Here is a 12,638-nt window from a genome sequence, read left to right on the forward strand (position 1 = left end):
CTGAGGTATAGCTGGTGAGGTATAACTGGTGAGGTAAGTCAGTTCGAAGTTCAGAGGAAGCCAACGGCATACTACTCCAAAGAGACCATGTCTAATAATGCACTGTGGTGTTCAAAAACAATCTTCAGACTGATGACAACTTTACTTATAATCTACTGTATTTGACAATAATATCAATCAGACTGGCTGAATAATGAGTCAAAATCAAAGCCCAATGAAACACTGTCAGACGTCCGGAATAATCGAACTGTCACTGTGCTTTTTTTTGCTCTGTTAGAACTATTTTAACATCTAAACAGTTTCCTCTTCATTTGGTTGTAGTACCACTTAATAAATTTATTTATAAGGATTCCTCTGATTGTTGACAACTTATGATTTTGCAACAAGACGTATTTTGAACTAATCACAGAATATTCTTTTCTTACAGAATGAAACCAAAATCAATCACACATCTGTCAGCAATGGACATGCTGTAACAAATGGCTACTCCAAGAATCAAGCATCTGACTATTACATCAATGCATCAACAGATATTCACTTACGTACAGTTGCAAATAAGTCTTTAGCAAATGGTACAAACTGATGAAGTACTGATTTAGTGCTGTTTTCATTTTAGGAAAACAGACATGTAGATGCTCATTATCAACTGTAAGTGATGATGAGCAGGAGACAGTGAACAACTGAAGTGTTCCTCTATACTGCTGTGGATGTAAACAAAAAAAGTGTTTTATCTACAACATTCTGTGGGCATTAAATCAAATACGTGTATTCTGAACTCAGTCCCTCTTTATTAACCCACATAATGGCAGACAATAAGGGTTTAAAAGGAGTAAAGCTATTTTTACAGTTTTTGGAAGCCCATGGTATTCATAGCATGATTTTATATGTGAATGTGTGTATTCTCATGTCAAGTTAATACCATACATCAATTGCAGATTTGTTATACACAAGAGCCATAACAAAAAAACTCAACTGAGTTTCTGTCAAACTGTCAGTTCATAATTATATTTGTTTTTATCACTGTATATTTTTTATGATAAGTTAAAGTCTAGTCAGATCTAAATTATAATATGATGTACAGCTGAATATTAAAAATTTGCATCAGTCACAGACACATGGCAGTCATCAAATTTTGCCTGTCATCTGCTGTCAGAAATGTTTCATTGCCATAAATAAATATTGGTGTGTTATTATTTTATTATTATTATTGCCATAAATGTTTCAGATCAATAAACTTTGCTGACTATTCTACTTTTTCCTTGCTTTTGCATTATTCACTCTTTAGATGATAAAATCAAAACTCTCAGTTCATACTGAACTGTTGAAGGATATGAGGTGCAGAAATGTGATATGTATTTCTACTGGCCAATCCCCAGAAAGATTATTGTGCAATGTATATTGCTCTGAAACAAGATTCAGCTAAATTGTGGTGTAGCTCAACTAAACATGGTGTGGACCTGGAGAGAGAATGGCAATTTTTTTTAGCTAAGTATTGCTAGAGTGGGTTGTGTGAGCTGTTAAGTTTATTGTGCTCAACAATTAGACTATATACACACAACAAAACAAAGAGTGAAGCAACAAGTTCAGTTTAATATTTCTGCACACACATCTTTTGCCATTTCTTGTCAATGTACTACTTTCTTCACTCATTTCAATAATTATAGGACATTTTAGAGGAGAATAATACCAACTGCTCCATTTTCCAGTTGTGATGAGTAGCTGAATAGTCACCCCTCACTTGCCATGGCTGAGTGGTGTTCACCACCAGGCATACACTTCATTGGTCAATCTACAACTGTTTAGTTCTTTCCTGTGTACATACTTTGAAAGGTTTACTTTTTGTTAATTATATTTTGTAATAGGCTACATATGCAACAGTTTCTGAGACAGACAGTGACTGAAACAAATGCTAGCAGCTATTAAAAGATGTGTCACTTTTGCTTGATAACATTGACACATGACAGTTTTATGTACAAATGAAATCTGTGCATCATCTACTATACTCAACTGTTCAGTTATATAAAAAAAGAACTCCTCTAATGTGTAGTCATTGTGTGTGAGAACAGTAATCTGCTTAGCATTTGCTGTAATTCAGTTGATCAGTGCTGTGAGAGAGACCTCATGTAATGCAGATACAGATGTAAAATATAAAATTTTGGGTAAGGTACATTGATGATACAAGTTTGTAAAATCTGAAGCACAAATAAGGCAGGGTGTGAAAGGAACAATCTTTTATATTTCTGTTTCAAACTTGCTGTGAGCATCCTGATGCTGAATGGTTGTTATATATCTTAGATGATAATGTATATTTATTGTAATAGCTGTTATACAATATCGCTGAACTGTTTATGAGTACTTGTTCTTATACCCGTATGTCTATAATGTGTTTCTTTGTAAAATATTGTTTTTGCTCATTAAATAGATTTTATATGTATTTGTTTACATTGTCTACTCTTATTTTTAATGTCAGTGTATGATTTTAGATGACCACTGATTCGTATCATTATCCTTTATCTATCAAAACCTGGATTCTGTTTCTTAACTGGCATCTTGTGATTCATTCTAGCTAACTGGGTGCTAACTATTGATAAGACAATCTTTATTCTTGTGGAATGACCAAATAAAGTACTTAATAAGAATGAATGAGTGCAGGCAAATTTTATGTACGTGTAACAACAGTGTTATTTTAGAAAGTGTGCTCATTAACAAATTGATAGTAAGCTTATGGCTTCTATTTTCAAATCTCAAGGAATGCAGATATTTTCTACCTGCACTAATAATTTACTAGTATGAAGGTTGATTTTTATTTTCATTCCTTTTTTACCTTCTCTCTTAACTTTCGTTTCATGAGACCTCTTCATCAATATTCTACACCATTAGGCTGTCGTTTCCATCTTTTTAGCCATCCATATCATTAATTAACTTTTCTCTCTTTGTATTTAATATATTTCTTGGGAACTCAGGTGTAATTGATTCTATCTACTGTGTACACTCCATTTATATCCACTCTTAGCATAATACTATTACATTTGAGTTCTGATGTTGCATATTTTATAGCTGTCAACACAGTTTACTTCTATCCTCTGTCTCTATACTTAGAGAGGAAGGTGAACTGTAAGAACATATGTACTAAAAGGGCTGGAGCATGGAGAACTCCTGAAAACAGGGGGACTCATATAAGGCTTGATATCACCAGTTGGCTAGAACTGAAAACCGATAGTAGTAGTTATTTGTCATATACCTAAGTACTTACTGAAATGCAGAATGCAAAGTCATGTTGGCAGCTAAAGCAAAAACTTAAATCTTTTGAGGCTAAGTTGAATCTGCGTGTGAAAATGCTTGAGTAAGACAGTTCATGAAGAGTAGGCCAAGAGCAATGCTACTGCACAGACACAGAGACGTTGCACAAGTATGGAAGCATTGTGCTGGGTCTGCAAACAGGTTTCTCTAGTTTATTTCATATGTGTTGCCTGGCAAGTAACATGCATTCTTGCTAGTGCCTTCATGCACATCATGCCCCAGTGTTCAGGGGCAGAAAGTTGATGGCACACTGATGCAATGATGGCAGAATGACCATCCTGTATTTTTCATTGTCCATTGATCATGTTGATTCTATTTTTCAAGGAGAAATATGTAAAAAGTCCTGGGAAAGCAAGGGCAGGAGTCACTTTGGACAACCAAGCTAAATTTTTCATGTTATTTGACATAGGAGTAAATCCTCAGCCATAACACACACAGTTTCAAATGCTGTGAGAGGAAAATCAGCTAAGCAGATTCACAAACCACTGGCAATATGAAAGCACATTATTTTGCTAAAGTCAAATGTGGGTTCCAGCCTAGGGTAACCATAATTTCTGTCTGACAAACCGGGACATTTCTCTTAAACTTACGAAAAATGGACATAGTTTGGAAGCAGAACCTGGATCACTAACCTTAAGCATAAAAAAGTGAAAGATACAACCAAATTGTCACTATTAGTCAGGACATTCTGAACTGCTGTAATTAACCACTTACAATAGGAGGAAAGTGGTTCTCACAAGCAGGTCTTCTGCCCAGGCACCTCAAATAACAGCTGCCCCTCAGTCAGTGAGTCATACTATGTTTCAGGGGGAAAAAGTAGCCACTATTGTGGTTGTTGCTGTATTAAAAAAAATAAGAGGAGGAGAAGAAATTTGCAGAGCCAGCACATTACTGTCACAAGACTGTATAGGATGTAGCTGCATAAGAGGTTTAATACTCAGATATATTTGCACATTTATTGATTGCTGGTCAACTGCACTTGGAAGTACACAAATTCATAATGCACAAATTTAAATTTTTCAGTGAACTAGTAGGCCTGAATGTGTTTTTCCAATTATTTTCCAGAAAACAAGAGATACCTCACAAATCAAACAGGTGAAAGTTTACAGATTCCAATGTTGCTGTCTAGAAGCAGTGCAAGCAGTTATTCATTATCCCAATAGTACGACAGAATTTAGAACTAGCAATGTTCCTTTACTGTTATAATTATTGTGCTCCCATACTAGAGTGTTCGTGTTAGTGGGACACTGAAACTTGGGATCAGTCAATTACAAGTTTGTTTGTCATGTGTAGCACGTGTTTCATAAACCTGCTCAATATCAGAATGAAATTGCTGGATATCCCTAGAGGATGCAACCTCTATTTTCTGCAAGATACATAGATTTCACTTTGAGTGGCACAAATTTTTCCTTCTTATGCCATCCTACCACTCCCACAACATCTTCCAAAAGTGCAGCTACTTCTATAATATTGCTGTCTGCCTTCTTAAGTTTAAGAATTTGTCTCTGAAATGCACTCATCTGACAGTGCAAAAACCATAAATATGGCTCAGTCAGTGGATTCTGAAGCAGAGGTGTCAGAAATTTGGGTGATTTTTCATCTGAAAGGAAGAATGACTTGTTGTTGTTGTTGTTGTGGTCTTCAGTCCAAAGACTGGTTTGATGCAGCTCTCCATGCTATTCTATCCTGTGCAAGCTTCTTGATCTCCCAGTACCTACTGCAACCCACATCCTTCTGAATCTGCTTAATGTATTCATCTCTTGGTCTTCCTCTATGATTTTTACTCTCCACACTGCCCTCCAATACTAAATTGGTGATCCCTTGATGCCTCAGAACATGTCCTACCAACCGATCCCGTCTTCTAGTTAAGTTGTGCCACAAATTTCTCTTCTCCCCAATTCTGTTCAATACTTCCTCATTAGTTACGTGATCTACCCACCTTATCTTCAGCATTCTTCTGTAGCACCACATTTCGAAAGCTTCTATTCTCTTCTTGTCCATACTAGTTATCGTCCATGTTTCACTTCCATACATGGCTACACTCCATACAAATACTTTCAGGAACGACTTCCTGACACTTAAACCTATACTCGATCTTAACAAATTTCTCCTCTTCAGAAACGCTTTCCTTGCCATTGCCAGTCTACATTTAATATCCTCTCTACTTTGACCATCATCAGTTATTTTGATCCCCAAATACCAAAACTCATTTACTACTTTAAGTGAATCATTTCCCAATCTAATTCCCTCAGCATGACCCGATTTAATTCGACTACAGTCCACTTTCCTTGTTTTTCTTTTGTTGATGTTCATCTTAGATCCTCCTTTCAAGACACTGTACATTCCGTTCAACTGCTCTTCCAGGTCCTTTGCTGTCTCTGACAGAATTACAATGTCATCAGCACATCTCAAAATTTTTATTTCTTCCTCATGGATTTTAATCCCTACTCCAAATTTTTCTTTTGCTTCCTTTACTGCTTGCTCAATATACATATTGAATAACATCGGGGAGAGGCTACAACCCTGTCTCACTCCCTTCCCAACCACTGCTTCCCTTTCATGCCCCTCAACTCTTATAACTGCCATCAGGTTTCTGTACAAATTGTAAATAATCTTTCGCTGCCTGTATTTTCTAACTCCTGCCACCTTCAGAATTTGAAAGAGAGTATTCCAGTCAACATTGTCAAAAGGTTTCTCAAGAGTGACTTAAGAGCAAAAAATAATTTCAGTACTCTCTCTATTGCAACAAACTAAGATAACCACCTTGTTTTTGTATGTGACAACAATGGATTATACTCTATGACAACAAACTCACAAAACTATTTTAGATACTCCTTTTGTACTGTGTATTTGGAGAAGTAATTGGAAAGTTTAATTACTAATGTTTGCTTATCAACACTCATTACATCAGCAGCTGTCTTTGCAGCATTATGCAATACTATGTGTGCAGGACACCCAACTCCTACAAGATTTTTGTTTACTTCAGTTTTCAGTTTCACGAACATATTGTTTGTACCAGCTCATTTTACTCCTCCAAAATTGGTGTTGACATTTTCACCACAAAACACTATGCACTATTTATCAATTTCATTTTCATTTAAGATAGTGATGTAAAACGTACTTCTTACAGTGGCAGTACCATTTGGCAGAGAGGTAATTTTACTCGAACACAATGTCTTGGTGTAAAACACTGAAAAGTTACTTAAATATTTTCTCAGCTTTATGATTACTAAAGTCTGTAGCTACACCAAAATAACAGACCTTGGAAAGACCATCACATATTTGTTTGACAGTCTCAGGCACTAGCACTGATTTCACAAGTGCTGTTGATTTTGTTCTGCCAAACATCACTTTTTTGTTGCTCCGGAATCATTAAAAAATCTAGATTGTAGTCTAGAAGTACATTCCCCTAATTTCAAAGACATATGATGTTAGACAGTATGATGCCAAATCGCTAATTCCACTGCTGTTACTAATTTGGCCTGTTTAACACTAGAATGTCCAGCTCACATCAATCCACTACAACACCCAATGGAGGTCAGCTGACCACTTTGGTTTTTATCACATTTTAAAAATATTTATTTTATTAAACGTAATAAAATTTCATATTTATTGTCATTAATAATGATTTTACTATTTTTTATCTACAATAATAATGTGGGTGCATTCTTATTTGAACCTGATAAATTTTATTTTTTTGTCACACCATACAAAAATATGTGACACCATGTTAGAGGTGCATAAAATTGCTTTCATTTTCAATGTTTGTGTTTTAGATGATATAAAAATAATTGACAAATGTTATTATTACAGGACTTCTTAGCTATTCACTAATTATACTTTTATTCTGTTAAAAGTAAGTACTGTTTTACTAGACTACTCGATTGCACTTTTTGCATATCCGTTTGCTTAGACGTGAACCATGTGCAAATTTTTTACATATAAAACAACTACCTCTAGTTTTATTTTTGTTGTACAATCCAGCCTGACAAGTTTCTCATTTAGTTTGCTTAGATGTTCCTTCTTCTCTGCCAAGTGTCAAAATAGATGGAGTCTGGAGTTGCTGAGGGTGAGAATTTCTGATGGTACCACTAATTCTTCTATAGCTTTCATTATAAAAGACCATTGAGTTATGGCACAACCAGTTATCAACTTGTACAGGGTGTGAGCATTGATCATAGGTAGATCCAGAATGTTGTAGAAGACATGTGCTGGCAATCACTTCGTCATTGCTCTTACACTATATATGCATGGTATTTTATCTAAATGGTTCAAATGTCTCTGAGCACTATGGGACTTAATATCTATGGTCATCAGTCCCCTAGAACTTAGAACTACTTAAACCTAACTAACCTAAGGACAGCACACAACACCCAGCCATCACGAGGCAGAGAAAATCTCTGACCCCGCCGGGAATCGAACCCGGGAACGCTACCGCACGACCACGAGATGCGGGCTGGTATTTTATCTATCACATGTATTCTGAATTTGGTATTCTTATAAAAATTGACTGTTTCTTGAGTGTTCATCTTTGCACCCTCATTGATTGTCACTCTGGAGTGCTTTGAACTAAGAATAAGAACATTTTTCTCACTCTTTTCTTGGAAAGCTGTTAAAGTAATGTCACCAGCCTTATAAAAAACACTTGAATGAAGTACATCTTGTCCTTCCCTCACAGATGGTGCCACTTCCATTCTACTCCTGTTCAAATGCTTGTATCCCTTTTTTTTAGCTCTTTTGTGAGCTTGAGGGAAGTGAAGAAGCTGCCTGTTGTAACATTTCTCCCCTTTCATAAGTAAGGTTCCATGACACGTAGCGTTAAGTGTTCTCCCAGGCTAGTACTCGCAGGTCTAGTTTCATCTTTTCCCAAATAAGGAAGATGATTTAGAACATATCTAACTTTAGCATCTGTGAGCAACCAGTACTTTATGGTGTACTTATTAGGATTGCCACTCATGTATTGAGTGAATGGACATCAGCATTTCGTCGTATATAACTGCTCATCCACAGTTAGGAGTTCAGTTGGTTTGTATCATGCAATGCAGTTATCTATAAACATGTACAATATTTCAGATGCCAAACAAAATTTGTCAGCTTCTTTACATTGCTGACACATAGCTTTGGTGCCAAGTGAGAGGTCACATGATTTCTAAAATTCTGTTTCTTGCCATTGTTTGCATAAAAAAGATGGGACCTCACTCATGACTCCATAAATCTCTCGTGGGAAGACTCCATGCACCATATGTTCCTCGAGAATACAATATGACTATAAATGCTTCCAGCTCCTCCAAATTTAAGTTCCAAAAATTATCGCTGAGTATAATGCACACTTCTGTTGCGGTGCATTTTTTCACTAGGCGCAACACATTTTCACTAATGAACAGACAAAGTGCACTGGCTGGGGATTCCTCCCTAACAGTATGCATTGCATACCCTGTAGGTCCAGCAGTCTCTCGAAAATCACTTAGATGAATCTTCCTCCCTGCAGAGTTTCTAAAAGAAAAAGGTGTCCATGCCATTCCACCAGCCCCACACTCTTCTTGACCAATGTTGGCTCTCACTCCAATATTTTTTACAGTAGTACCTGCAAAAATTTAGATGTTATGAGATAAAATCAATGTATATACTACAAAAATAAATTATATAAATATAGGTAACATAAAAAATAAACATAAATAACTATAAAAAATCTTTTATACTTGACAATTGTACTTGCTGTAATATTTTACTCATCTCCTATTCTCCCTGTGTGACAAATACCGATACTTACATTTCGCAAAGCAAGCCAAGATCTATCTACCCAAGTTACAGCATGATTATGATGGGAAGGAACTCCAGTTGGTCATTTTCACCACTGCTTTCTGATGAATCACTAGTCGAATGCACAGGAGGATTGATCATCCGATGTACCACTGTCATTGTACTTACTCTCAAACTCTTTTACTTTGAACTGAGTTGGAGGTATCTGATGAGCTTCTACAGTTTCAGCCTCAGAAAGGCCATGACCATGACAGCGATCCATTATAGCTGCAGTTGACCTGCTACTAACAACAAACAGACATGTAATGCCCATTATATGCAACAGTACATGAAGCTGATGACTGTTAACTAACAAGAGCACCAAAGAAACCAGGTAAATTGCAAAGTCATGAGAAGCGGACAGTTGACTGCCATTAGAAACCAATAGTAAATGTGTAATTATATTAAAAATTTGTAGTTACAAAGCAAAACTATTAAGGGAGATTAAGCATTGTCTAAAACTATTAAAAGTCATAAAATCATGCAGTCAGAATATTTTAAACACCAAAGATATTCACATCTTAAAATAAAAAAATAGTCAACTGAAACCTGCTGGGTATTCCAGTGTTAAATGAATTTGAAATAAAATAAGTGTTAATTTTTTTAAGTACTTGCAAAATAAATGCTTGATACATTCTTCATGCTAGCTAAATGATTCTTAATATATGATCTTACCACAATGGAAATATAACACTTACAAATTACATATTCTACTTCATAGTCACTTCTCCCTCATTTCTTGAAGAACCCTTCTGAATGTTTTTCTTGGATACAACACTTCCTCTTTGGCATTTTGAGTTCATGTGGATCAAACACTTAAATAACAGATTAATGACAATATGATTCAGACAGAGAAACAGAGAACCACGTTGCTGCAAAGCTTAAAATGAACTGATATAAGGTGCAATAATTGAAACTTAGCAGTGTTACAGCACAATAACATTCCTTAAAGACACAGTGAGCTGCAATAGTAAAATCTTTTGTTATTTAGCTTAACAGCTGGAGTTGAAATATAGACCCACACAAGAATTTGGAGAACTAATTAATAGTACGCAAATATTTCTCTGAAATCCAAAAATCTGGGACAAAGTGCATTCCAGAAAGCACTTTTTGGGACACCAATTTCTTTAATCTGAAACGGGGACCATCCCAGAAAATGAGGACACCTGGCAAACCTAGTCCAGCCAGAAGTAATTCTGGACAAGACATCAACATTTTCATGTCATTCTGTTTGTTATTATTAAGAAAGAGAGCCCATCGTGGAGCATGGAACTGTCTCTTTTGGGAAGTTGATTCTTGAAACTGAACAATGGAATATCAAATTTGTAATCAGTGATTAGGCGGAATTCAGTCCCATAAAGAAATGTATGAAATTTTTGGAAGCCAAATATGATAGCAAGAATTTCTTTTTCAATTTGAGAATAGTTTACCTGAGTTGTAGTCAGAGCTCTGGAGGTGTATATGATGCTGTTGTGGAAATGAAGTGTAACAGCACCTAACTTAGAGCTGCAGTCAGTATTTCCATGCTAATTTTAGAATTGAGAGGACTGTTGCTGACTGTGACTTGATGCTTGCCAAAGCTAACCTGAGATCTAATCTGACTCCTGAATAAATCTGGTAGCTGAGCTACTGACTGGTAGAGCTGAATCAAGATGTCACCAACAAAATTAAAGGATTTACATGCTGCTTGAACAACATTGCACAGATCCACAAACTCCCAATGATTGTGATAAGGTACTTAACTGAGTTTAGATGGGTTATGCTGAATGACTCTATCCTCTCCTGAGAGGCAGTGCATAATCACAGTTACTAAAAGGCAAAATTAAATGAAAAGGTAAATAGCTTAATGGCCAAAACACAGCTCATGTAAACACAAAAATATGAACTTTAAACAAGGCGATGACTGGAAGGACAGGGATGCATATTCCAACATGGAATTAGAAGAATTTCAGCTTGAGTTTGACAAAAAGCACAATAATAATAATAATAATAATAATAAAATTTTATTGTCATTCAGCTGATTACAGCATTAGACAAAGTCAAGAGCATATATTTCTACATAAACTACTATACTGATGTAAACTGGTTTACATAAAATAGGTACACATTAGAATACAGTATTTTCATCTTCAAAAAATTCATCAATGGTGTAAAACGGATTGTTCACTAGTAGCTTGTATAATTTAGCTTTAAAAATATTTACAGGCAGTTCTTTAAAGTCAGCACTTAGTCTATTAAACATTCTTAGTCCAAGAACTAGGTAGAAGTTCTGCGATTTTGATAATCCATGATATGGCATGTCTACAGATGTTCTGTTTCTAGTATTATGGCTATGGATATCATTTCTCAACACAAAATTAGAGACATTGTTTCTAATGTACAATAAAACATTGTAGATGAATAAGTTTACTACTGTAGGACACTGCAATTAAATAAACAGAGGTTTACAATGTTCTGTTTTATCAGAATCTGTTATTATTCTGATTACTTTCTTCTGTAAAAGTAAAATGTCATTTACATGACAGCTACTACCCCACAGTAAGTTTCCATAAGAGGATGCTTTGGAAGAAGGCAAAATATGCTGATCTCACATAGTCATTGGGAACATTTCTTTTTGAATTTCTAATTAGATAAATAACTCTTGAAAGCCTAGCCAATATATTTTTCCCATGTCAATTTATTGTCAATATTAACAACTAAAAATTTGACAGTTTCTAGTTCTTGGTAGTTAGGAATCTCTTTGAGGCTAAAGTAAAGTGTCTGGGTTTTGTTTTCAATTAGTAAGAAGCCATTAACTTTGAACCATAATGTGGACTGAGCAAGGGTTTTTTTCAGTCAGTGTTTTCAGTGTACCTAGATCAGAGTTTTTATGTATAAAAGTTGTGTCACCAGCATACAATATTGTGTGAGAATTCATGAACAGGGGCAGGTCATTAAAATCATTAGCACAAACATTAAAGGTCCAAACACCGACCCTTGAGGCACTCCGTACCTAACATTAACCAAATTTGATTTCTCCCTATCAATGCACACAATTTGTTGACAGTTCTCTAGAAAAGACCTGAACATATTTATACTGTTGTCATCAAAACCATAGTAAACCAGCTTATTCAACACAGTGTCATGCTCTACACAGTCAAAGGCTCTGCTCAGGTCACAAAATGTAGCCTGGGCATAGTCCCTAGCCTCGAACACATCTGGTACTAATTTTACGAGGGACTCCATAGCATCCGTTGTGGATCTACCTTTCCTAAATCCAGAGTGTATATCACTAATTATATTTATTTTGCCCAAGTAGACACTAACTTGCTCATACATAACTGTTTCTAAAAGTTTTGAAAAAACTGGGGTTATGGATATGGGTCTGTAGCTAGCGGGACAGTTCTTTTCCCCTTTTTTATACATGGGCTCAATTCTAGAAATTTTTAGTATGTCGGGGAACTTACTTTCAATTAGGCATTTGTTAATACAAAAAGTTAAGGGATAAATCACACAATCAATAACATGTTTCAACAAATTACATGACATAGCATAATAAT

General features: G+C 35.6%; 1 protein-coding gene across 3 annotated transcripts in view; it reads left to right on the forward strand.

Annotated features, from left to right (window-relative positions):
• LOC126248510 (elongation of very long chain fatty acids protein AAEL008004) overlaps window positions 1-2,434 on the forward strand; it is a 351,103-nt gene extending 348,669 nt beyond the window's left edge. For all 3 annotated transcript variants that reach the window (XM_049949556.1, XM_049949559.1, XM_049949557.1), the window contains one exon: window positions 428-2,434. In XM_049949556.1, the coding sequence (XP_049805513.1) occupies window positions 428-583 (156 nt within the window). In that variant the 3' untranslated portion in view covers window positions 584-2,434. The remainder of the gene's footprint in view (window positions 1-427) is intronic.
• Window positions 2,435-12,638: the final 10,204 nt, after the last annotated feature.

This window comes from Schistocerca nitens, chromosome 3, assembly GCF_023898315.1.
Source record: "Schistocerca nitens isolate TAMUIC-IGC-003100 chromosome 3, iqSchNite1.1, whole genome shotgun sequence".
Taxonomy (NCBI): Eukaryota; Metazoa; Arthropoda; class Insecta; order Orthoptera; family Acrididae; genus Schistocerca; species Schistocerca nitens.